This window comes from Eriocheir sinensis, unplaced genomic scaffold (genome assembly GCF_024679095.1).
Source record: "Eriocheir sinensis breed Jianghai 21 unplaced genomic scaffold, ASM2467909v1 Scaffold1097, whole genome shotgun sequence".
NCBI lineage: Eukaryota > Metazoa > Arthropoda > Malacostraca > Decapoda > Varunidae > Eriocheir > Eriocheir sinensis.
In genome coordinates this window covers 76,311-104,194 of record NW_026110404.1, presented here as the reverse complement: position 1 = coordinate 104,194, position 27,884 = coordinate 76,311, and the positions used below count along the sequence as shown (strand labels likewise).

The 27,884-nt window shown below is 42.5% G+C and overlaps 1 protein-coding gene across 21 annotated transcripts in view; it reads right to left on the bottom strand.

Annotated features, from left to right (window-relative positions):
* LOC126989206 (autophagy protein 5-like) overlaps window positions 1-17,902 on the bottom strand; it is a 31,077-nt gene extending 13,175 nt beyond the window's left edge. For 3 of the 21 annotated variants that reach the window (XM_050847798.1, XM_050847797.1, XM_050847795.1), the window contains exons 1-4: window positions 7,452-7,746; window positions 6,182-6,377; window positions 5,666-5,757; window positions 233-348 (exon numbers count right to left, since the gene is read on the bottom strand). In XM_050847798.1, the coding sequence (XP_050703755.1) occupies window positions 233-332 (100 nt within the window). In that variant the 5' untranslated portion in view covers window positions 333-348; window positions 5,666-5,757; window positions 6,182-6,377; window positions 7,452-7,746. Of the gene's footprint in view, window positions 1-232; window positions 349-5,665; window positions 5,758-6,181; window positions 6,378-7,394; window positions 7,751-17,588 lie in introns of those variants that run through there. The other 18 variants (XR_007743032.1, XR_007743031.1, XM_050847800.1 and 15 more) reach the window with 18 other exon arrangements.
* Window positions 17,903-27,884: the final 9,982 nt, after the last annotated feature.

Sequence of the window (27,884 nt, the reverse complement as noted above, 5' to 3'; positions counted from 1 at the left end):
ATGATGGTGATGATAATGATGACGATGATGGTGATGATGATGATGATGATGGTGATGATGATGATGACGATGATGGTGATGATGATGATGATGGTGATGATGATGATGACGATGATGGTGATGATGATGATGCTGACAATGATGGTTATGATGGTGATGACGATGATGGTGGTGATGACGATGATCTGTCTACCTGGGAAAAAGCAGGCTGTCGGGCTGCACATATACCCACCTTGAGGGGCAGTGATGAGATGCTGTTCTGGGAAGTGTGAGAAGTGTGCCGGGAGGTTCCAGGGCAGCAAGGCGACCCTGCAAGGGAGGTCAAGCAGCATGCCCCCCAGGTAATGCCTGCAACAACACACAGGGTCACTGCCTCACACTCACATCAAATATCAATACATTCAGTTCTGTACAAGAGGAGGGAGAAGGTCTGCTTGCAGGATATGAACCAATGAATGACTTGGTGGAATCAGGTGACACAGACCTATTACTGGAAAGGGTAGGTGAAGATGACACAGACCTATTACTGGAAAGGGCAGGTGAAGATGACACAGACCTATTACTGGAAAGGGTAGGTGAAGATGACACAGACCTATTACTGGAAAGGGTAGGTGAAGATGACACAGACCTATTACTGGAAAGGGCAGGTGAAGATGACACAGACCCATTACTGGAAAGGGTAGGTGAAGATGACACAGACCTATTACTGGAAAGGGTAGGTGAAGATGACACAGACCTATTACTGGAAAGGGTAGGTGAAGATGACACAGACCTATTACTGGAAAGGGTAGATGAAGATGACACAGACCTATTACTGGAAAGGGTAGATGAAGATGACACAGACCTATTACTGAAAAGGGTAGGTGAAGATGACACAGACCTATTACTGGAAAGGGTAGGTGAAGATGACACAGACCTATTACTGGAAAGGGTAGATGAAGATGACACAGACCTATTACTGGAAAGGGTAGGTGAAGATGACACAGACCTATTACTGGAAAGGGTAGATGAAGATGACACAGACCTATTACTGGAAAGGGTAGATGAAGATGACACAGACCTATTACTGGAAAGGGTAGATGAAGATGACACAGACCTATTACTGGAAAGGGTAGATGAAGATGACACAGACCTATTACTGGAAAGGGTAGGTGAAGATGACACAGACCTATTACTGGAAAGTGTAGGTGAAGATGACACAGACCTATTACTGGAAAGGGTGAAGATGACACAGACCTATTACTGGAAAGGGTAGATGAAGATGACACAGACCTATTACTGGAAAGGGTAGATGAAGATGACACAGACCTATTACTGGAAAGGGCAGGTGAAGATGACACAGACCTATTACTGGAAAGGGTAGGTGAAGATGACACAGACCTATTACTGGAAAGGGTAGGTGAAGATGACACAGACCTATTACTGGAAAGGGTAGGTGAAGATGACACAGACCTATTACTGGAAAGGGTAAGTGAAGATGACACAGACCTATCACTGGAAAGGGTAAGTGAAGATGACACAGACCTATTACTGGAAAGGGTAGGTGAAGATGACACAGACCTATTACTGGAAAGGGTAGGTGAAGATGACACAGACCTATCACTGGAAAGGGTAGGTGAAGATGACACAGACCTATTACTGGAAAGGGTAGGTGAAGATGACACAGACCTATTACTGGAAAGGGTAGGTGAAGATGACACACCGTGGTGGCGGCGTGTGTGTGTACGCAAGACAACCCATGAATGCTGTACAAGCACCAATCGCTGTTCCTCCACAGTTAGAGTGTTTATGGGTGCCTTTGAAAAGTGTTAGGAGAATAGGACAAGTATTATTGTGTGTGTTATACTACCCACCAGATTCCCCTGTCCATGACGGACTGACTAACCGTGTGGTGTCTAGTGTCGATTTAATCCGTTCAACGCACACTGATTGCAAGGTGGTTATTGCTGGTGATTTTAATGGTCTTGATAAGAACAGTGTGTGTGATGCTCTCCATATACGAAACCTAGTGACGCAGCCGACCCATGAAAACTCAGTGATAGACTTGATTTTAACAGACATGCACTCAGATTATTGTTCTCCCGAATATCTGCCCCTATTGGTCTTAGTAGACATAAATGTGTTTTGGTAAGACCTACGGCACTACCACCTCCCCCACAACATCGCACCCTCCAATACAGACCGTTCAAGGATTCGTCCGTGAGGAGCTTCGGATTCTGGATCACGGCAGTGGACTGGTCGTTCTTACAAATAATGCCAACCGTGGAACAACAAGAAAATGCACTGTTCGCCGTCCTGAAGCACCAGTATGAAACACATTTCCCCTTAAATCTTGGCGCAAACGAGATAATGACAAACCGTGGATGACCCCAGAAATAAAACGTCTGATAAACAAAAAGCGCCGTGCGTACAACCAACGTCACACAGCGATATCGTGAATATAATTCTGCTTCATAAAGGAAAATCATACAAGCAAAGGTTGAATATTTTTGAGTCAGTGCAAAATGAAAGTGGTCTTAATAAATGTATCACAATGTTAACTGAGCCTAAACGCACACCAGTGAATCTTTCGGCTTTTAACCTTGATGACCATCGACAAATTGCAAATATGATTAACGAACACTTCGCTGCCATATGTACAAACTACCCACCCATCGGCCCAGGTGTAGTACCGGCCCACCAGCCATCGCTTCCTCCGCCTCGTTATTCTAAACTACACATATATAAAGACTTAAAGAAAATAAAAACAAAGAAAGACACTCCCCCGGTGAACTCCCGTTAAAACTAATAAAGGAGTTTGCGTATGAACTGTGTCAACCTTTGGAGATCATGTACAACAGCTGCTTACCATCTTGCCTACACGATGGAAGAGCTCGACAGTGACAGGACTCCCCAAAGCTCCAAATGTTACCAGCCTTGGACAACTACGGCCTGTGTCACTCACAGACACATTCGGAAAGACGTTGGAGGGCCACGTAGCAAACCTGGTTCTTGCAGACATTCTACACAAAATCAACCACCAGCAGTTTGGAAACCTGAAGGGGCGCTCCACCACGCTGTACATGGTGTACCTCTTGGACGCCATACTTAAAGGCTTGGAGCAAAGAGACACTGTAGCCCAACTGTGTCTCATTGACTTCAAGAAAGCATTTGATAACGTGGATCACAGTGTAGCAGTGACCCACCTACACCACCTCGGATGCAGAACTTCACTGCTGCCGTTCATAACATCCTTCCTTACTGACAGACAGCAGTGCACAAGATATTACGGCGAGACATCTGAGTGGCTGCCAACAACCTGCGGAGTGCCCCAGGGAACATGCATTGGGCCAGTCATTTTCCAGCAGTTATCAACAGTCTTCTGCTTCAGTCATCGTGTAAAGCCAAGTTTGTTGATGACGTCACTGTATACGCAGTGACCAAAGAAACCGACCTGCAAAATAACCCAGTCCAAGAACAAGTCACCACAGCTCACCTTCTGTGTGAGGAGCTTAAACTAATACCAAACCCAAGCAAATGCAAGATCATCAATATCAGCTTCCTCAAGAGGGACGTGGCGTTCCCAACTGTTCATCTCTGTGGCAGCGAAATACTGCAGGTCAGTTCAGCTAAAGTGGTAGGGCTTGTCCTCACCTCAAGTCTAAATTGGCAAGACCACGTGGACCACATGTTCACTCAGGCGTCCAGAAGACTTTTTATACTGTTCCGAGCAAGGTCCTTCGGAGCAACAGAGGACCAGCTAATTTCCCTGTACTGTCAGAGGACCCGACCCGTGCTGGAGTACGCATGTCCAGTATGGCATCCAGCCCTCACTGCCGCACAACGAACTGCTCTGGAATCCGTCCAAAAGAGAGTGTGTCGCATCATCCTTGGCCACTACTATCGCAGCTGGCAAGGTTTGGACTGCCCAGGCTGGATGAAAGGAGAGAGCAGCTCACCCTCGGGTTTGGGAAGAAGCTGTTGAAATCGGCGCACTCACACCTGCTTCCACAGCGAACAGCAACTCGTCGCCAGAGCAGACACAGCAGCAGGATGCCACCCGTCAGGTGCAGGACAGAGCAGTACAGAAACTCCACAATTCCTTGTGTAGTACGGAGGTTGAACAAAAATATGTAAAGCGCCCTCTCATAATCAGTGCACACATTGGTACACCTTTTTTACATTGATAGACCTTTTTTTTAAGGTTTTTACTTTTTTTTATTTTTTATTTAAAATTTTTACTTTTTACTTTTTTTAATCTTCAATATTATTTTCTTTAAACATTTCTCTTTGTTTCTTAACTGCATCAACAAAATCTCAGGACGCAAACGGTAATTAAAATTGATTCATTGTCATTGTAAGCCAAGACCTTTTCAGAAACATGAAATATCTCACGATTCTTTGTAATCTGCTCTTGGTGAATAAACTTATTATTATTATTATTATTATTATTATTATTATTATTACTATTATTATTATTATTATCATTATTATTATTATTACACTAGGATGTAGCTGGGCAATAAATGTAGTCTACTGTGCAATTCCAAGGAATTGTGAAGATAATTCATCAGTGATTATTGTTCAATAACACTGAGTTTAATTCAATATTGAAATGCTTATTGTTGATGAAAAAATAATACAATAAAATACAAAGGCTATTTAAACATATTTCATTTTGTCTGAGGGTCAAAATAGGTTAAGAGAATATTAACTGTATAAAAATGTCTTCACCATATATAATGACATTGGTACCCAAGGAAATGAAGACTGTGCAGCCTTATCCATCAGGCTGTTAGATAAAGAGGGACTTGTAGCTCTACCTGGAGGAGCCTCTGGCTGAAGAGCCGTCACATGAGCAAGTAGTACCTAGCCCAGCACTCTCAAACACTAACTTTACCCGCATGTTAAAATCTCTGAAATAATAATGGAAACTGGTATCAGAGTGATGCTTGGTAAATATATCTAAAAAAAGAAAGTTTTAACCATTAGAGTGAGTTGGGTGTGATTCTGGAGTTTTACCAAGATGAATGGCGTATCGGAAGTAACATCAATTCTTTTTATCCAAAATCTTGTAACACATCCAGTCCGTGAGACTGCCATTTATGAGACTGTGAAATATCCATTATGGGTCTCAAGCCCTGTGGGAGAGATCACACCCAATAATATTGGCCATATGGGCGACAGCTTCCCTCATCAGCAACCATGTCTGGACCTCTGGTGACAGTGAGGTGAACGATTGTTTCAGTCCTTGTAGCATTATCTCTCACAATAATCCCCATAGACAGTACACAGGGAGGGCAGTTATTATAGCAAAACACACACACTGCATACAACAAGATGGTTTCCTCCCGAGAAGACTGACTTTGTTGGCACAACTCTATCTTCTCAGCAGACTTGCAGGGAGTTTATAAACTTTGTTTCCCCTCTCCGGCCTGTTACTACAGCAGCAAGCCTGGTGGAGAGGCATTGCTACATTAAAAAGCAGCCGTGTCCACTCCATAAATAGGAAAAAACTATGTCTCTGATACCTCAGTTCAAAGTTGGCGCCGTGCTCGAGGGGTTGGTTTGGGCACAGGGTCAGCAGACCATTCGTGCCTAGTGCTCGAGGGGCCAATAATGGCGCCCAGCAGCCTCATACACAGGGCCACCTATGTACTCTCTCTGTCAAGGAACTTTAGCCTACCTTGAGGGTTAGTGGATGAGGTCCTGCTCTGGGAAGTGTGCCGTGAGGTTCCGGGTCAGGGGAGGTCAAGCAGCACGCCCACCGGGTAATGCCTGCACAAAACACAAAGGGTCACTTCCTTACACTCACATAAAATATCAATACATTCACTTCTATAAAAGGGGAGAGAGAAGGTCTGACTGCAGGATGTGAACCAGTGAGTGACTTGCAGGAGTCAGGTGATAAAGACCTATTACTGACAAGGGAAGGGAAGGCAGAGCTAGGAAGTCACAGGAAAACATGAGGAAGGGAACATGTCATCATGATACTAAGGACTACAGCTTTCCAAGGAGAAACATAAACACTGGGAATGACTTAAGAGAAAAGGTGATGGAGGCAAAGAGCTTGTGGAAACTTAAAGAAACCTGGACAAATATGGATATGGAGACAATAAATAAACAAATACAATAAGGTACCAAGTCCCTGCAAGGTGCAGCCACTCCAATCTCAGTTTAACCATAACCCACGGCACATTACCTAAGTTATCATTATTATTATTATTCATTTTTTATTTTTTTTTATGTGCCAGCCTATAGCGGGGGCAGGCTTTCTTGAGGGGCCTGGATGGTGGTTTGATTGGACCTCATTACTGGAGTGCCCATGAAGGTTTTGGGGCCGACTCTGATGAATGTGGTGCTCTGAGGATGACCATCTGGAAGCACTGCCACCAGTGCTGGAAACCACAGAAAAAATATAAATAAATAAATAAATAACCTTAACTTACCTAACAACCTAAAATAAAATAAATACTAACTAATCTAACCAGACCTAAATATTCTTGATAAAAAACTGCCCCTTGAATATTAGAGTATATTTCATAACAACCTAAATATTCTTGGTAAAAAACTGCCCCTTGAATATTAGAGTATATTTCATAACAACCTAAATATTCTTGATAAAAAACTGCCCCTTGAATATTAGAGTATATTTCATAACAACCTAAATATTCTTGATAAAAAACTGCCCCTTGAATATTAGAGTATATTTCATAACAACCTAAATATTCTTGATAAAAAACTGCCCCTTGAATATTAGAGTATATTTCATAACAACCTAAATATTCTTGATAAAAAAGCCCCCCCAAGAAAATAGTACATTCTATAACCTCACCTAAATATACCTTGATAAAAAAAACAGCCCCATAAAAAAATACTGTACATTTTATGATCACCTAAGTCAACCTTGATAAAAACAGGCCCAACAATACACCTTGATAAAAAAAAGCCCCATAAAAGATTACTGTACATTCTATAACCTCACTAAGTAAACCTTGATAAAAAAAAGCCCCATAAAAGATTACTGTACATTCTATAACCTCACTAAGTAAACCTTGATAAAAAAAAAGACCCATAAAAGATTACTGTACATTCTATAACCTCACTAAGTAAACCTTGATAAAAAACAGGCCCAAAAATACACCTTGATAAAAAAAGACCCATAAAAGATTACTGTACATTCTATAACCTCACTAAGTAAACCTTGATAAAAACATCAAAAAAATATACATTGATAATAAAACAGTATATACAACGCCTAAATATACCTTGATAATAAAACAGTATATACAACGCCTAAATATACCTTGATAAAAAATAACCCATAAAGTATTGAGTACATTCTATAACCTCGCCTAAATATACCTTGATAATAAAACAGCCCCAAAATGTTACAGTACATCAGCTAAACATACCTTGGTAACAAAAACAAGCAATAAAGCATTGGAGTACATTCTATAGGCTCAGCTAACCTGGAGCACAGCATAATTACTGCTCAGGGAACAACACACCCGGCACAGCATCACCAGCTGGGGCGCCTCGTGGGTGAACACTGCCACAGACAACACATCATCATTGCCCAGGGGCAGGCCGGCAGGTACCGCCCCCCTCCCTTGTTGTGCATTCATTCCTGCCATTGTGTCTTTATCGTTTCTTGGTACTGCCTCCACATGTATTACTAGTTGTATAATCACACTCTGTCCTGCCTGGGGGTTGGGATGGCATGTTCCTCCCTTCTCCTCTGTTGTTTCCCAGCAACAATAAACTATCAATCAATCAATCAATCATTACCTTATAATAATTAGTAAAATTACAGAAGTACACCCACCGGGCCGACGTCCACCTGAGACAGCAACAAACAATGCAGCGACAAGCTAGCAATGTATTAATCATGAACAACTGATTAATCTAACCTGACTTAACCTAACCTAACATAACTTACCTCCATACAGTATATCCCATGCAAGATAATATTTCTTTCTTTATCATAAACAATTAAACTAACCTAACCTAAGCTGGCTCTACCTAACCTAAACCTGGCCCATGCCTCAATACAGCATATCCCCCCAAGATAATATTTATTTCTTTATCATAAACAATTAAACTAACCTAACCTAAGCTGGCTCTACCTAACCTAAACCTGGCCCATGCCTCAATACAGCATATCCCCCCCAAGATAATATTTATTTCTTTATCATAAACAGTTAAACTAACCAAACATAGCCTGGTCTGTGCTCTGCTGCCAAAATTCAATAAGAGGAAATATATACCTCAATATATCCCCCAGACAATATTTATTTACCGTGGACAATCAAGCAATCTAACCTGACCGAATCCTAACATAGCCTGGCCTGTGCTCTGTTGCCAAAATTCAATAAGAGGAAATAAATACCTCAATATATGCTCCCAGACAATATTTATTTATTTATTTATTTAGGACAATCAAGCAATCTAACCTGACCGAATCCAACTACAACTAACCTAACATAGCCTGGCCTGTGCTCGACACATGCCCCTCAGACCACATTTCACAGTACTAATATATAACGAACAAGTGACTTCCAACAGAGAGAAGTGCGGCCGTGTGTTGAGTGTGCACGAGGCAGCTGCTTCACACTGCAAAGAGGTGTCCCTTGCAGCGAGACGGCTCAACTCATGGAATATTACCACAATTTTGAATAATATTTCATTTATGGCAATTATTTTGAGAGAATTTAATACTGACACTGTTGCCTTTAGATCTCTGAGTGCAGTTCCTTGGGGGAACAAAAACCATAGCGGTGTAGGGCAGGGACAGAAGGGGAGGGAGGCAAGGGAGCATGGGAGGCGTCTGGGATGCCTAAATGTTAGGGGACGGGGAGTAGGGAAGTTAGAAGACATGGCTAAGGAATTGAGGGAGTGGGACTTCCATGAGGTGGGGGCTACCGAGACCCAGCTGAGGGAAAGACTAGAAGTCAGGTCAGGAGACTACAATTTTATAGCCAAGGGAAGGAGTAAAAACCCAAGGAAAGGTGGGGGAGTAGGTTTATTTACCAAACGGGACTCGGGCTTAACTTTTGAGGAACTAGATGTGGGTACCAGCGAGGATATTCTAGCAGTGAGAACAGGGTACAGGGACAAGGGTAGGTTGGAGCACCTAATCATAGTAGTGTGCTACATGACAGTGGAAGGGACGGGTGCAAGGGTAGAGAAGGAAAGGAAGTATGAGAGGGTAGGGAGGGTAATAGCAGAAAATAGACAGGAGCAAGTAATTGCCATGGGAGACATGAATGGACATATTGGTATCCTAGGAGAGGAGATAAACAGAAATGGGACTTTGTTATTAGAGTTTGTGGAGGAGCATGACTCAGAAATATTAAATTTAACCATAGCGGAGGGAAGGGTAACCTGGGCAGAAAGGGGAAGGGAGTCAGCTATAGATTATATCCTTGTAAACGAGAAGGCTAGGAGGATGGTTAGGGATATGTGGATAGACGAGGAGGGGCTCACAAATATAGTAAGTGACCACAATATGATGGTTTTAAATTGTGTTAGCCAGGGCCAGAGGGAGGAGGGGGAAACAGGAATAAAGATTGCCGCTGGAACATGAGAGGGGGTGACTGGGAGGCCTTCAGAAGAGACCTAACAGGTGTAGAATGGGGAGCGGATGGTAGTGTGGATGAAACGAATGACAGGATGTGGAGGACAGTAAATGAGACAGCCAAGAGGAGGTCAGGAATACTAGAGATAGGAAGAGGTAGGAAACAGGGAAAGAGGTGGTGGAACGAAGACGTCGAAAAGGCAAGGAAAGAGAGAAAGGAGCTGAATAAGAGAACCAGGAGATTGAGGAAGGAAATAAACGGTGATGCAGGTAGAGTAGAATATGAAAACACGTGGCAGCGGTATAGGAAAAAGCAAAGGGAGGTAAAGTGACTCATTAGGAAGGCAAGGGCAGAGACTGAGAGGGAGACAGTAGGGGAGCTCAGGGAGAAGGGAGAGGAGGGGGGAAGAGACTGGTATGCCTTCCTGAAGGGGGAGGAAAATAGGTAACAGCCCAATTTAGAAGAAATAGTAGTGGGAAACAGAGTAGTGAAAGGGAAGAAGAAATAAAAAGGGAAATCAGAAACTTCTGGGAGGAGATAGCGGGGTGAGTGAGCCTGTAGAGTTAGGGGAGGTGCACTTGGAATCTAGCAGGAAAATATTTGAGGATATGGGGGATTGCTTCAGTAGGGAAGAGATCAGGGAATATGTAAAGACACTCAAGGCTAGGAAAGCAACAGGGAGGGATGGGATTCCTAATGAATTCTATAAAGAAGGGCCAGGTGTAATAGAGGGGCTGTATAGGCTGTTTAGAAAGATTTGGTTAGAGGGAAAAGTACCGGGAAAATGGAACGAAGGTAGGGTGACTCTGCTACACAGAGGGGGCACAAGAGTAGGAAAGAGTTAAAAAACTACAGGCCCACAGCTGTCACAGACACAATAGGAAAGATTTTCAGTGGTCTACTTAGTGATAGGATGAGTAAATGCTGTGAAAGAAACAGGGTAATGGGGGAGGAACAGAATGGTTTTGGTAAGGACAGAAGGGGGAGGACAACATGTTTGTAGTTAACACGGTGATTGAAAGAATGAGAGGAACGGGGGGGAAGGTATACCTTGCTTTCCTTGACATAGAAAAAGCGTATGATAGGGTAAATAGGGGTTTGTTAAGTCGATTGTTGACTAGAATAGGAGTGAGTGAGAGGGTAGTAGGGATAATAGAGTATGTATGAGAACACACGGGCAGTATACAACCTAGGGGATATAGAGACAGGGTGGGTCAACAGTCATAGAGGGGTTAGGCAAGGGTGTGTGCTGCCCCCGCTACTGTTTGGGCTGTACACAGAGGAGCTGGCAGAGTGGTTGAGGGCATCGGGGTATGGGATAAGGGTGGGGAGTGAACGGCTAGGATGTCTCATGCATGCAGATGACATTGTGCTCATGAGTGAGGATAGTGAGGAATTACAACAAATGTTGGATGTAGTAGCACAGTATGGGAGGGACTTTGATATGAAGTTTAGTAGTGAGAAGAGTCAGGTAGTAGTAGTAAATGCTGAGGCTACGGACGAGGGAAGGACCTGGGCGCTAGGAGGGATGAACACAGGCCGTACAAGTTCATACAAGTACGTAGGGATCACAGTTGACGAGAATGGAACCGATAGGACCAAACAGAATAGAATTTCTAGGGCAAATCAGTGGGTAGGAAGGCTAGGAAGTGTGGCTAGATGTAGAGCTAACAGGTATGAGGTAGTTAGGGGGATATGGAAGGGCATGGCAGTACCAGGCCTCATGTGTGGCCTAGAATGCATGAGGTGGACAGTCAAGGAGCTAGATAAGCTGGAGGTAGTACAGAACAGAGTAGGCAGGCTGGCTCTGGGTGCCAACAGGTATGCAGCGGTAGATGCAGTGCGAGGGGAAGTAGGCTGGAGCACCTTTGAGGAAAGAATAGGTAAAGCAGTTTTAGGGTACAAAGTCAGGCTAAGAAAGATGAGTGAGAATAGGTGGGCATGCAAGGTATATGAGTGGGCGGGACAGGGGACGAAGTGGAACAAGTCTAGCATACGCTGGGACAAGAGATGTGGGCTGGAGGGCTTCACACTCTCGGAGATGACGCTAGGGGGGGAGGTGAAGGAAGTGAAGCGTACAGTGAATGACAGAGTTCAGGAGAGGGGCACGATAGACTGGAGCCAAAGGGTGGGGGCAAAGAGTTCTCTAGAATGGTACAAGTTGAAGGCCAAACCCAAGTGTGAGGCCTTCTACGATGGTAGCCGGGGTGTGTGTTGCTCTTCAAGGCCAGGACTAAATCCTTAGAGGTGAATAATAGGACATACAGGTGGGCAAATGGGGGAAGCAAGGTAGTAGAACATATGCTACTAGAGTGTCCTAGGTATGATAGGGTTAGGCAGAGTTTGGTAGAAATAATAACACAGGAATTAGGAACAGAAGTATGGAATAGGATGCTAGAGGGGGATGTAGAAAGGGTGATAGAATTCTTGTTAGGTCTGAGTACACTGCAGACAATGACCAGAAGAACAATAGAAGGGGTTAAGGAATTCCTAGAGAGAGCCTTTGCGGAGCGCACCGGATAGGGTGGACTCCTGTAGATGTCCCCATCTGTGCCTCTACGGGCTCTTTCAGACGGTTATATTTTATTTTTGGATTTTCAGGGTGTTGGCCCCGAGGGAGTAGGCCGTTATGAAGGCTGTAGTTGGATCCGAAAGGGACAACTACCTCCCGAACCAAGACCAAGACCAGGGCAGCAAATAATAACTTTTGGAAAATTAAAGAAAATTCAATAGTTATGTTAGAAGTTAATGAACACAGCCTGACACACTGCATTTTGGGCAGGGGGTGAAGCAAGTTAGGACAGAAACAGTCAGGGGGATTATTGAGGAGAGGGCAGCCTAATAATGTTGAGACACCGACTGCTTGTTTCTGAACAAAATACAATTCTCTTCATTGTTTTTTTCTCCAGAAATCACTAAATAAAATCATTAAATCCCACGCTGGGTATTTCCGTCAGCCGACACCGCTTGCCCAACTAGTTCAAACCAACCTAACCTAATTCAACCTTACATAACCTACCTAGAAAGGGTGATGCCCGTCACCCCTTTCTATTTTCCAGAGGTCATTTGTTATTGTACTGCATTCAGGGATGACAAAAGAATCCATGTTGTATTAACTTTGCTAGAGGTGGCTGCCCTCACTTCAACATTATCCATAGTTGGGTTTGATCAGGTTAGATTTGTTAAGGTTATTTGTTTAGGATAAATATGAAATATGCTTCACCACTGTTATCACTGGCAGTGGTGTGACCAAAGGTAATCTACACAGTCCCAATAACTTCCTAAATATTAATCTGGCAGGGAATTACACACACCAGACGTCACAGGCCAGTGTTGAGAAGGCACGGTAGGGCTCAGAGTATTCACCTATTTTGAGTGACCCATAACAAAATCATAGCAAGTATTGTTAGGCCTGGCCATGGGGGCACCGGGTGTAATACTAGACAAACACCCCATCTGTATCCCTTGCACCACCCCGTGAAACACCCTAAAGACAGTGGTCATGTTCTTAAGCACTTCATCGTCCAAGTGCACACATTTGACAAGGCTTTCATAGGAGTTGTGGGAGTCTTCAAGGGTAGCTTCATGACCCTGGTGGTGGTGTGACCCTTCCTCTGTTCCATGAACCTACAATAACACTCATTAGAATCTGATTTATCTCCTTTTTGGCCTTTGGGAAGAGTTGAGGGGTGGAAACGTCTGACACTGCCAACCAGACTGGGCCTTGGGGGCACCGGGTGTAATACTAGACAAACACCCCCACCCATCTGTGGCCTTGTGTAAGAAATTAGAATTGAGCCTCTTTTGTCTATTTGTGGGACCTTGGATTGAAGGTGAGGTCGGTATCATGACACTTTTGGTTCTCACATCAGCTGTTTCTAAAGGTCAAAGGGGGGTCAGGCGTGCTCTAATGAGTGTTTCTTCAGGTTTACGGTGCAGAAGGGTCACACCACCACCAGGGTCAAGCCTGGATATGCCCAAAACTCCTAGGAAAGCCTTGCCAAATAGAAGGAGAAGAAAGAAGAAGGTAAAAGGTAAACAGTCCCCAAGGCAGTGCTGAGAACAAGCCTCCCTCCCTCCCCGGCCTGCAACAATGACAGTATCACACACCCGTGGAGACTAACACGTGATAAAGACAGAATAAGCCATTGACACAGGCACGAAGGAGAGGAGGAGGAAAGGAGAAGAAAGAAGGTAATAGCCAGTCTCCAAGGTAACGCTGAGAACCAGGCCGCTCCCTCCCTGCCTGCCCGGACAGTACACACAGCCGTGGAGACTTACCTGGTTCTTACCTGGTTGGGCTCCTTGGAGGAACCCCACAGTGGCTAGCACGCCAGTCTTGTGTATTAGAGAACAACAGAAATCCAAGACAAAGAAAGATAAGACTGGAAAGTGTGCTAAAAGCCTGTTTAGAATGTTAATAAGTAGATTGAGCTCAGTAATGAAATAAAGTGTCTCCCAGGAACTCAGCAAGTCCCTTCTTGAAAGAGTTTAGGTTGGTTGACTCTGCTACCTCTGGGGGGAGTGAGTTCCGCAGCCTCACCACACGAACTGAGAAAAATCTATGTCTGGCTTCGCAAGTGCTGTGAGGAACAAAATTTTGAACTTGTGCCCTCTAGTAATATCCCTTGTTGGTGCCATGGTGAATAGATCTGTAGGTGATATAGCTGACATACCATTGAAGATCTTCCAACATTTAATAATATCTGCCCGCAATAGTCTTCCTTTCACAGGGTAAAGATCTAAAGTTTTAAGTCGCTGATCATAAGACATAGTCTCACAACCTGTGATAAGCTTAGTCCATCGACACTGAACTGATTCTAGAAGAGATAAGTCAGTAATATAACCTGTGTTCCATACTGGGGATGCAAATTCAAGAAGTGGACGTACATGTGTAATGAATAGTTTAACCATAAAGGAAGGTGAGCGACACAAGGTTGACTATAAGAAAGGAATATGACAAACCAGCAGCCTTTGACACTACAGATTGGATATGGTGATGGAATCTTAATGATGGATCAATGGTTATGCCGAGATCTACTGCAGCAAAACTGAAACTTAGGGGATTGCCTTTAACAGTATAAAATTAATACGGGCCCAAATCATAAGACTGACGGAGGTTGGTGCCAAAGCTCATGAGTTTAGTTTTGTCAGCATTAATCCTTAAGTCCCAAGATTCTGCAACTTTAATTAAAGAATCAATATCTCTTTGGACAATACTAATGCCCTCCAACACTGTATTAAGGCTCTGAGGCTTTATCAGAAGATAAAGTTTAAGATCATCAGCAAATAATTTTATGTTTGATACTAAAGTAGTGGAGATGTGATTTATGTAAATAAGGAAAAGAGTAGGACCTAACACAGAACCCTGTGGCACACCGCTAATTACTGGAAATGAAGAACTGATCTGTCCGCCCACTACAACTTCCATAGTCCTATGGGATAGAAATGTCTTGATCCAAGATAGAATAACACCATTAATGCCCACTGAATTAAGTTTAGTAAATAGAATCTGGTGATTAACAGTGTCGAAGGCTTTTGAAAAATCAAAGAGAATAAGATCAATCATATTGCCCGTGTCCATCCACTCAGAGACTGCATCATACATAAGAGCTGATCCTCCACAGACTTGCCAGAGCGAAAACCAAACTGGTTGACATTCAGTATTGAATTGGCTTCCAAATAATTATGCAGTGCAGCAACAATTATTCTCTCTAAAATTTTACAGCTAACAGAAGTGAGGCTTACTGGGCGATAGTTAAGAGGATCACTTCGTTTACCTTTCTTGAAAATAGGTACTACTGAAGATTTTTCCAAATTTCAGGAATCTCCCCCGAATTTATAGATGAAACGAATATTTTAAACAGAGGATATGCTAAATTAGTGGAGCAATGTTTTAGTAATACTGGATGAACAGAGTCAGGTCCCATTGCAGTGGAAGGGTTAATAGCACCGAGTTCCCTAGCAACATCATGAACTGTGAAGTGTATCTGGTGAAAGGAGCCATCATGTACTTGGTGTGGTGACTGTGGAAGACCAGAGGGTATGGTAAACACTGAGGAAAAGCACCACCTAAGAGCTGAGCCATCTCTTTAGGGTCGGATACTAAGTTTTCTGCATCACCGAGAGGACCAACGGAAGGACAGCCTACTTTTTTCCCGCGTATGTACGAGTGAAATAATTTGGGCTTAACTGAGTAACTATTAAGGATGTCCTCCTCATAAGAAATCTGTTTCTGAGTGGAATAGTTCCTGTACTGGTAATTTACATCCAGAAATGTTTGCAAAGCTTCAAAAGCGAGTTTCTAGCATGTACTGCTCTCATCTGTTTGTAATGGTTCCAACTATTCTTTCGGATGTTTATAAGAGCTCTAGGAGGTTTGTATTCCCATGGTTTGTAAGGGGCACTTGATGAGGAGCGAAGAGTTTTTTGTGGAGCATATGTTCTTCCAAGATAGTTTATATAGGACAAAAATTTATTGTATGAATCATTAGAGTTCATATTCTGGAATTCAAAGTCCCAGTCTACAGTGGACAAGAATTGATTAATTTGCTTAAAATTGGCTTTAGGCCAGAAAGGGGATGCAGCGCTGACATTTGACTTCACAGGTTTGTACTGGAAAATATAGCCACAAAGTATAACACAGTGATCACAGTTGGGAAATGGGGGAAATACATTAGAGGAGACTACTCGATCAGTTTCAGTAGTGAGAAATAGATCTAAAGTATTGCCTGCCCTGATGTTTGTTGGCTCATCAATCCACTGAGTGAGGCCTAATGAGGTGAAACAGTCTAGAAAAAGTTTATCAGTATTAGCAGTTACATTATTTACACCGCCTAGTAACCAAGAGATAGAAGGAAGGTTAAAATCACCAATCACTATTACTTCCCTGTTAGTACAAAAATCTGTTAGAAAATCTATGAGTTTATTATTGTCTTGAAGAGAGTAGGAGGGAGGTCTATAAACAACTACAATAAATATTTTGTAATCTGGAAGAAAGACTGAGCAGACGTTAGGTATTTTGATGTTCATGTTGAGACATCTGTAAGAATTATGTACATAAATGCCAACTCCATGTTTATGAACTGAACCAGAAACGTCATTTCTGAATAAGTTATAATTAGTAATTGAAACTGCAGCATCTGGAATAGTACTAATTAACCAAGTCTCAGTAACCCCTAATACATGTGCATTATTTGAAAATAAGTGCTTAACAAATGCAACCTTATTGATAAGACTATTTACATTACACAAACTAACATTTAGTTGGGTAGTAGGGGGGCAGTTGAGCCAAGAGAATCAGAACTGGCAGGCTGAGCTGAGGCACCAGCTAGCCTGTTCCTTTGTCGCCTCTCATACAGTTCTTTTCTTTGTTTGAATGTTAAATCCCTATTAACATAAATGCCATTGAACTCGTGGTTGTTTCTAAGATTTTTTGCTTCCGTCACTAGCTTCCTACGCGAGTCATCATCAGCAATTTTAACTCTGTAAAGACCCTTGATTCTATCAATACAAAATAAATCAGACACAGATGGAGTGGTATTCAGAAGATAGCGAGTGATGTTTGCAATGCTAGTCCTTGCATCTTCATTAGACTCGACCTTTACACCCCTGAATATGACTGATTCTTTCCTTTTTCTTCTCTCGTCCATCTCTACTATTTCCTCCCGAATAGACATTCTCAAATCATCCCCAGAGGCAACCTGAGTCGGAGAGGCAGAAGATGAATGCGAGGCAAGAGAGTCCTCAAGAGTGAAAACCATCGTGCACAACAGCTTCACCCACACTGGAGCACGCCTATTCAATGCAGTGCCTCCCAGCATAAGGAACCTGACTGCAGTAGCACCCGACACCTTCAAGTACCACCTGGACAAGTGGCTGTCAACAGTACCTGACCAGCCACCAGCGCCAGGTTATCCAAGTGGCAACGGAAATCGTCTTGGTAAAGATTCGTTTTAGGTCCGTGCCAGTATCTCATAATCTACTTTATGAAACATCACTATCTCTTCATATATCTTTTCTACAAACCTTCAGCAAGAGGAGAGGAGCCAGTGGGAAGCAGCGGAGGTCCACCTCAGCTGTGTCCGTAGTCGACGAGATTCAACAAAGTAAATAACCTTGGCATCACCATAGTCTGCCTCACTAAGCCTCTCCCTCCCCCAGCCTCTTAGCACTGACAACAACACAGCCATAGAACAACACATTACAGGGCAACACAAGAATCTTTGTCTTCATTTTATGCGGTAAATATGGAGGAACACACCTTGCAATGAACGCTGCTCACCAACACACACACACACACGTCAACACGCCCCGCCAGGCACTACTCGGCCTTGGTCTGGGGCTCGGGTCTCCCTTCCTCCCTCTCCACCATTACCAAAACAGAGTAACGATTTCTGTCATAACTACAAGGGAATCTCATTACTGGGGCACGTGCGGCTGGGTGTTGTGTGGTGGTGGAAGGTGCAGCTATATGTTTAGCGTCCGTGGCTATATATATATAAAAAATCATAGGTACTGTACCGCTGTACCGCTACACTGCTTTCACAAGTGTGTGTGTGTGTGTGTGTGTTTAGCTATTTGTAGTCTAGGTGGCCCGAGCTAAGCTCTAATAGTCCCGTCTCCATAAATACATTCATCCAGCCTTTCCTTCATTAGGTGGACACTGCTCGCCTCCACCACCTCTTCCTGCAAGCTGTTCCATGTGTTAACACTTCTGTGTGGAAAACTATAACCTACTTTTTTAAGTCACAAACAGGTTCCTTTATGAAGTTTCTTTCCATGTCCTCTCAGCCCCTGTGTTCTCACAGTTGAGAAGAGATCATCTCTATCCACCTCATCAAACTTATTTACCAACTTATACAGCGTGATCAGATCTCCTCTCTCCCTTCTTTGTTCCAGTGTCGTCAAGTCCATCTCCTTCAATCTGTGTGTGTGTGTGTGTGTGTGTGTGTTTACCTGATTGTATTTACCATGTCTTTATCTGCTGTCCAATTAAATAAAGCAAAATAGAACGTGCAAAACAGTCAAGCAATGTTTCATATCCATTATTATTATTAATATTGTTATTATCATTATTATTAGTAGTAGTAGTAGTGTAGTGACACGACTTGCCTGATGGGCGAGCCTCCCATAACCCACTTAGCCAGGGGGGTACCTCTTTGGCCGACTGGTAAAGGAGCGGCTCTCCCGTTACGCTGGTCGCGGGTTCAATCCCCGGCGCCGGCAAAACTTCCCTTGTCTGGATTAATTTCTCGTGTGTTTCGTTACACGCAGTGGTCGTGTGGGAGTATAGTAAAGAGAAAAATTCAGGCATTTCAGTAGTAGTAGTAGTAGTGGTGGTACAATTAGCATATACCCAGATAGAAGGAGAAAGTATATATGGAACAAACGACATGTATGAGCTAGGAGAAGGAGGAGAAAGAGGAGGATTGGAGGAGGAAGAAAAGAGGAAAATAGAGGAAGCGGAAAAGAAGAGTGAAAACTGAAAAGAGAAAGAGAAGACAAGATGAGAGGAGATGGAGGAGGAGGAAACAATAAGAGAAGATAGAGAGAGAGATGGAGATAAAAAGAAAAGATGAAAGGAGGAGGAGGAGGAAATAATAAGAGAAGGTAGAGGGAGAGATGGAGATAAAAAGAAAAAATGAAACGAGGAGGAGGAGGAGGAAACAATAAGAGAAGATAGAGGGAGAGATGGAGATAAAAAGAAAAGATGAAACAAGGAGGAGGAGGAGGAGTAGGAGGAGAGGGCAGAATGAAGAGAATAGATAAATAGCTAGACAGACAGATAGATTTACACAGGTTATTGCATGATAACAGATAATAAACCAATAGATACTGAGGTTATTGCACAGGGATAGATAGATAGATATATAGGCAGAGATATAGATAAATAGACAAACAGATAAACGGATATAGATAAGTAGATAGATAGACAGACAGACAGACGGGCAAATACACAAGAAATGGTCAATAGATAGAAAGAGGTCATTGCAGTGGTAGTTAGACAGATAGACATACAGATAGGTAAATAGATACATAGATATAGACTCAATATAGCCGTAGAAACACTCCTATGTTAATTTTCCCTCCCTTGATAATGTAACTCCTCCTTTTCCTCCGGGTCTCAAGGTCAAAAGGTCAACCCCAAAACGCAACCCCGATGTAATTTTTGGAATGTTTAAGTTTCCATTATCGCGTATTGAGGCGACAGGAGTTATATTGAGGTTGATTTATAGGCCTACAGCACCCCTAGAATCCAGTATAGGCCTCACCGGGAGTGGCTTTACGCCCGATGCGGCCAGGTGCCATTCATTCTGCCTGGTTGATTGAAAAAATGTGGCGGGTGCCGTCCAAGGGTATATTTCTCCCTTTTTCAGGCCATGGCGGGGACTCTAGTGTGTTTTGTCCATGTCTTCCTGGTACAATAGGCTTAGTTATGTAATATTCACCGCACTGTGCAGGTATATACGCCCTCGTAGGCCTGTGAGAGCGTTACCTGTGTTGAAAAGTGTTGCCGTTGGGCCGAGTCGACTTGCATATTTTTGGTACGAATCGTGTGTTCCGGCGTGAGGGTGCCATGTGAGGATATATTTAACCCTATTTTTAGGCCATAGCGGTTATTGCAGTGTTGTTCCTGCATATCAAAGTGGTTAGTTATCTTGTTCAGTCTGTTGTTAAGCACACTGAGGGATAGCAAAGCCCCGTACAAGCCTGTATATGTGATGGGAGGTGTTGCCGTGGGCCCAAAGTCTTGTTGAATAATTTCTTGGGTGCCGCGTGAGGTGCCATAAGCCGATATATTTAACCCTGTTTTTAGGCAATACCGATCATTGTGTTGTTGTTCTTCAGTAACGCAGTGGTCAAATATCTTCACTAGTACACTGTTAGCCACGCTGCGTGATAACAAAGCACGGTATAAGCCTGTATACATGGTAGGAGGTGTTGCCGTTTCCCACATGTTGACCATTTTTTCCTTATGTGTGTATATGAGCATTTGACGCCTCAGTATGTCTTTCTATGCTAAACAAAGCCTAGGTATTGCAACAGACGTGTTTTGTACCAGTGTGGGAGCCCCTGAAGCCGTCTACCATTGAGTTAAGTGACCTAGTTTTGGGGTCATTGAGGTCGCCAGCTGATGGCAGTCGCTATCAGATTTAAGTATTCCCGGTGTCTTTCTATGCTAAATGAAAGCCTAGGTATTGTAATGGACGAGTTTTGTACTAGTTTAGGAGCCCCTGAAGCTGTCTATCACTGTGTTACGTGGTGCGAGCTACGGGTCATTGGGGTCGCCAGCTGACGGTCGATCGAGTAGCTGTCATAATATTTATCCACGTTCTGAGGCTTTACCGGCCATGCTAGTGTTGCTAATGTTTGTTTTAGTGATGAGATATGTTAATCAACGTTCTGTTTATCATACTGTGTGTTCTGTTTATCATACAGTTATTGCCTCTTCGAGCTTAATTTTGGAAGTATGGAAACTGTAGGGTGTTGCCATTCTTCAATACCGGATACATTTCTCCATATGTTAAGGCTGTACCGGTCCTTATTATGTTGTGTAGGGTTGTTTTAGTGCTGAGATATGTTCAGTAATCTTCTATTTATCGTGTCATTCAACCTCATAGTGTCTAAACCCTCACAGTGTCATTCAACCTCACAGTGTCTGTCAACCTCACAGTGTCTGAACCCTCACAGTGTCATTCAACCTCACAGTGTCTGTCAACCTCATAGTGTCTGAACCCTCACAGTGTCATTCAACCTCACAGTGTCTGTCAACCTCACAGTGTCTGTCAGCCAAACCGTGTCATTCAACCTTACAGTATCTGTCAACCTCACAGTGTCTGAACCCTCACAGTGTCATTCAACCTCACAGTGTCTCAACCTCACAGTGTCTGTCAACCTCACTGTGTCAACCTCACAGGGTCTGTCAACCTTAGCGTCTGTCAACTTCACAGTGTCTCAACCTCATATTGTCTGTCAACTTCGCTGTGTCAACCTCACAGGGTCTGTCAACCTTAGTGTCTGTCATCCTCACAGTGTCATTCAACCTTACAGTGTGTCAAGGAGAAGGGTAGGAGGGAGGGGTGGGAGTAGGGGAAGCCAGGGGCGGACCATCGCTGTTTAAGACACTTGAGGGAGGGGTGTGTTGGGGTCAAGTGGGGTTGTAGGGGTTGGCAAGGGCTTATATATGTGGTTGTGGTGGGTTGGGGAGGGGTTACGTGGGGTTGTGGGGGAGTTGTGTGGGTTTGAAAGTGGGTTATAATAGGTTTAGGGAGATTTCACCGCATGACACCCCCGCTCCTAGCATGAAAATTGCTCTGGTCTCGTTAGTAAAACATAACCATAACAATGTGCGTATGTGGGTTTTGTGGGGTTATGTGGGGATTTTGGGGGCTATGTGTGGTTGCCGAGGGGCTATGAGGGGTTGGGAATGGTTACAGTGGCGACTCCTGGCAACTATAGGGTGCCATTTCTAAGCCCTCATAGTCACTCTATTAGCTTATGTCAAAAGTATAAGGATCCTCTGAAAAAGTATAAACATGCCCCGCTATGTGCTGCCCCCTTTTGGCAAGCATGCGCTGTATAAGGGTATTATGTCATCGCTATGAGGGTAACCACGTCTACTATTTATAAAGGTCTAATAGGAGCTTATTCAGGTTCTATTGACTGTTTTCTTTGGTTCAGAGTAAAGAAGAAAGGTTAATCTATCACCAGGGTTGCTAAGCTACTCTTGGAAACGCCCACAACGCCCACGAAAGCCTTGCCAAATGGGAGTAGTTGGGCGACGTAAGGTTCAGGAACAGGTCACTGGGTCCATGCGAGGAGAGACACGGCCGGCGGGGTGACCACGTCGAGTATTTCTAAAGGTTAAATAGGAGGTCAATCGGGTTCGCGTTAGTATTTTTGCACATTCAAAACTACCACCAGGGTCACCAAACTACCCCTGGAAACGCCCACAACACCCACGAAAGCCTTGCCAAATGTGCATACGTGGGTGCCAACGGGTTCAGGAAGAGACACAAAGACGTCGCGGGTGACCACGTCGACTATTTCTAAATGCTAAAAATGAGCCCAATCGCGTTCTCATGACTGTGTTCTCAGGTTCATGGTAAAGAAGAAAGGTTAAACTATCACCAGGGTTATCAAACTACGCCTGGAAACGCCTACAATGCCCACGAAAGCCTTGTCAAATGGGCGTATATGGCCGACCGACAGGTCCTTGGGTACAGACGAGAAGACACAAGGACGGTGGTGACCAGGTCGACTATTTCTAAAGCTCAACTAGGAGGTCAATTGGGTTTGCATGAGTGTTTTTGCACATTCAGGGTAAGGAAGAAAGGTTAAATCACCACCAGGGTCATCAAACTACCCATGGAAACGCCCACAACGCTCAAGAAAAGCTTGTCAAATGTGCTTATGTGGGGGCCGAGCTCGACATGACAGAAAGACGGCGGGCCGCGGGGGCGAACATATCCACTATTTCCAAAGGCTAAAAATGAGTCTAATCGCACTCTATGGACTGTTTTCTTAGGCTCATGGTAACGAAGAAAGGTTAGTCTTCCACCAGGGTCATTAAGTTACCCCAGGACACGCCCACAACGCCCATGAATGCCTTGTCAATAGGGCGTTCTTGAGCTCCGAAAGGTTAGCCAGAGGTCACGGAGTACGCTGTGAGGTGGCTGGTGACCGCTTCATCTATTTCCCTTGTGGGTGGTTTTGTGGATTTTCTGCTGCGTTTTATTCGTTTTGGGCGTGATAGAGTTGTTTTCTTAGACATAGGGAAGCTGTGTGCCTAAGAGAGCAAGTAATTGGTCTTCCCGTAGCCATAGAATAAATAGGTTGAGTAATATATGAATGGGTGATGCACTCTTGCAAGATGCCCCGCCCATCCGCCTCCCTGCAGGGCTCAGACGCCTCCGATAACTATTTTCAAAGGCCAAAAAGTAGATTAACGGGTTCTCATGACTGTTTACTTAGTTTCAGGGTGAAGAAGAAGGGTAAGACTACAACCAGACTCATTAACTACCCCTGGAAACGCCCACAACGCCCACGAAAGCCTTGAACATAAGAACATAAGAACATAAGAACGCAGGAGTCTGCAAGAGGCCGGTAGGCCTGTACGAGGCAGCTCCTTTGACCCTAAGCTCCTTTATCTAACCTAAGCTCGTATCTACCTAATATCGCTGTCCATGAATTTATCTAGTCTTTTTGAATGTGACAATTGTATTGGCACTCACCACATGACTGCTTCCTATTCCACCACCCTATTAGTAAACCAATTTTTGCCTATGTCCCTGTTGAATCTGAATTTATCCAGTTTAAACCCGTTACTTCGTGTCCTACCCGGTTCTCTTACCAACAAAACCTTATGAATGTCTCCCTTATTAAAGCCCTTCATCCATTTATAAACCTCGATCATGTCTCCACGCACCCTTCGCCTTTCTAGAGAATGCAAGTTTAACTGTTTGAGTCTTTCCTCGTATGGCAAGTTTCTCAACCCCTGAATCATCTTAGTCATCCTCCTCTGCACCGATTCTAACATTTTGATATCCATTCTATAGTAGGGTGACCAGAACTGAACCGCATAGTCAAGATGAGGTCTAACTAATGCTAAATATAGTTTGAGGAAGACTCCGGGGCTTCTGTTGCTTACGCTCTTGAAATAAATCCAGTACCCTATTAGCTCGATTTCTAGCTTGAATGCATTGTGCCCTTGGACGGAGATCAATCAGAGCTCACTAAGACCCCTAAATCCTCGCACCCAGACCTACTTATGAGAGTGTCATTTAAGCAATAGTTATGTGAGGGTTGTTCCTACACTCAGAATACTGCACTTCCCTACATTGAACTCCATCTGCCATTTATCCGCCCAGTCATATAATCTGTTGAGTTCACCTTGGAGAATACTAGCGTCCTGATCCGACTCAATTACTCTACCGATCTTGGTATCATCTGCAAATTTACTAACATCACTACTAATTCCTGTGTCTAAGTCATTGATATAAATAATAAACAAAAGTGGACCTAATACCGAACCTTGTGGGACCCCACTCGTAACACATCCCCAGTCAGATCTTTTACCATTGATCTGCACTCTTTGCTTCCTATTGCTAAGCCTTGTCAGATATGTTTCCTCAGACGCCTCCGCCCCTCACATTAACTATTCTCAAAGGCCAGAAAAGAGGTCAATCGGTATCTATTGACCATTTTTTAAAGTTCACAGTAAAGTGGAAAGGTCAAACTACCACCAAGGTCATAAAACTACCCCTGGTAACGCCCACAACGCCCATGAAAGCCTTGTCAAATACGTATTCGCACATCACCTATTTCTTAAGGCCTAATAACATCTTTTTCCTTATTTTCCCTCCATGAATCATAGTAATAACATCAATAATATTTAAAAAATAATTATAACTTTGTTTATAGTAATCCCGTGGACTCGGCGTACAAAACCATCGGCGGCTCAGTCCCCATCAATTCCCGCGCGGCGTCCCTGGTGGTGGTCGCGTGACCCGTGATACTAAATCCTTTTTATCGTTTTCCGACAAATTACGCGGTGCCAGCGAACCACAGTGCCAGGGAAGAAAGAAGAGGTGCCAGAGATTACACAGTGTCAATCCCATCCCTGGAAAAGCTTATATCATGCGGAAAATTGGGTGAGAAGTGGAGGAGGAAACTGCCACCGTGGGTAAATTTCAACCTTGTATTTGTACATTTTTAGTCGAATTACGTGTTCCCGGAATGTTGTGGTGCCATAGAAAGGAAGAAGTGGTGCCAGTGGTTATACTGTGCCATTTCTAACCCCCTGGAAGTTTGAAATAAGATTGAAATAAGATAAAAAATAAGGGAAAAGTGAAAATGGCGGGGTGTCATGTCTGACACCCCTCTTCAGCACCATATATATATTTTTTCTCATTTTTAAAGTAAATTGCGTTTCCTCAAAGTGCCGCAGTGCCATGCAAAGAAAGAGGAGGTGGCATAGATCATACAGTGCCAATCTTAACGCGTGGGAATGCTAAAATAAGGTTGAAAAAAGAGAAGAGCGGAGGGTGGAGGGCAAGACAGCGGGGAAGTCGTGTGTTGAAAAGGAAAATTAACGAAAAAAAAATAGAAAATTATAGCAAGGAAAAGACAAGGGGAAGAGCGTGTGGAAATGCTTAGAAAATAATGAAGTAAGATTCGTGTGAAAATTAGTGAGAAATAGCCTAGAAAATAATAGTAAGGTAAAGTCATGTGAAAATTAGTTAGAAAATGCTTAGAAATAATGGAAAGGAAAAATAAGGTCCAAAATATAAAGTGATACTCAAATAATGAGAAAAAGCTTGGATATTAATAATAAGGAAACATTAGTTAAAAATAATGTGAAAAGAAAAGGCCTAGAAAATTCGAAAAAAATAAAATAAGGTAAAATAATGTGAAAGTGTTAGGAAATCCTTAGAAAATTATAATAAATTAAATTAAGGAAACATTAGTTTAAAATAATGTGAAAGTAAGAAAATGCCTAGAAAATTAGAAAAAATTAAAAGGTAAAATAATGTGAAAGTATGTTAGGAAATCCTTAGAAAATTATAATAAATTAAATTAAGGCAAAATGTGAAAATTTGTTTCGAAATGCTTAGAAAATTAAAATAAGGAAAAATGAGGTAAAATAATGTGCAAATAAGTTAGAAACATCTTAGAAAATAATAATTATAACAATAATAATGATGATGAAAATAATAATAATAGATAATGGTGATAGTGAAAGTGTCTGTGCATGTGTGTGCGCGTGCGGTTATATCGTTAATATTTTGTCACGAATTTAATTATATAGGTATATGTTGCAAGAACAGGAAGAAGAAAAAAAAACTACATCTACATCATGGGTTAGGTGAGTGTTATTATTATTATTATTATTATTATTATTATTATTATTATTATTTTTCTCAATTCCTCTACTTCCTCTTTTCTTCTTTTTCTATTTCTTCCTCTTTTTTTCTCTTCCTCTCCCTCTTTTTACTTTTTGACCTACTTTTTTCTTCTTGCTATTCTTGTCCTTTTCTTTTACTTTTTTCTATTGTTGTTATTATTATTATTATTATTATTATTATTATTATTATTATTATAATTAGATGATGATGGTGTGTCCTTTTCAGCTGACTGAGAAGGGGAGAAGGGGGGACAGCTGACTCTCTCTCTCTCTCTCTCTCTCTCTCTCTCTCTCTCTCTCTCTCTCTCTCTCTCTCTCTCTCTCTCTCTCTCTCTCTCTCTCTCTCTCTCTCTCTCTCCTTTCCTTCTCTTTTCATTCGCCTTCTTTTCATTCTATATTTTATAATTTCTTCTATTTATTTCATTCTTTCTTCCTTTACTTCCTTGTTTTCTTTCAGAGAGAGAGAGAGAGATAGAGGAGGAAGGAGGAAGAGGGAGTGTGTGGGGGATGTACCTCCTCTTCCCCCTCTAGGCGGTTACTCCTCCTCCTCCTCCATTCTTCCCCATCCCTTCTTCCCTCCTTCCCTCCTTCATAGTGGGGGGCCTTATTTCAAAATCGTGCACTTTGGGTTAAAAGCATGAAATTTGGCCTGAAGGTAGCTTTTAACATATTTTGAAGATTTAGATATAGTGCCATCTCAGTTTTGTCACTTAAGTGCCATTTTTCAAGATGGCCACCACAAAATGCTAAATTAACATAAAATTGCATAACCAAATGATTCAAATGCATTGGAAATTGGTCATAAGTGTTTTAAATCATTGGACATGATAACTTCTACTGTTGCAGATATGTAATAGAGGCTTAAAAGTCTGAGCAGACATATATGTCACATAATTATTTTATTATGTTAATTATATACCTTAATTAACATCATTAGTTATGAAAAAAAAAATAAAAGCCGTACTTCAAAAAGTACTTTACTGGTTTTGAGAAATGAAATATATATTGTATGCGTTTCTGTTAGGAATCAATGAAAGTAGCATTAAAGTGATCGGAAAGTATTTTAATCCTATGCAATTTTTTTTTTTTTTGTAAATCAGGTGTCATGCCATTTGTATTCGAAATTAATATGTTTATTCATGACATTTATAATTGTATTCGAAACTATAATTGCTAACTGTACAATCCAGTGATTTGATGTTATTTTACAAAGTTAATGTTTTGTAAAAAGCAAATCTGAAATCTAAAAAAAAAAGACTGGTAATGGTTAACGAAATTGAATAAGCTCCATTTAATAATGTGAAAAAGGAAACATGTTGAAAATTATCAATATTCACTCTAGATTGCTTTCTAAGCAACAATAATCAAGGCAAATGAAAGTAATATGTACCTTGGAAACACTAAACCCAATATCA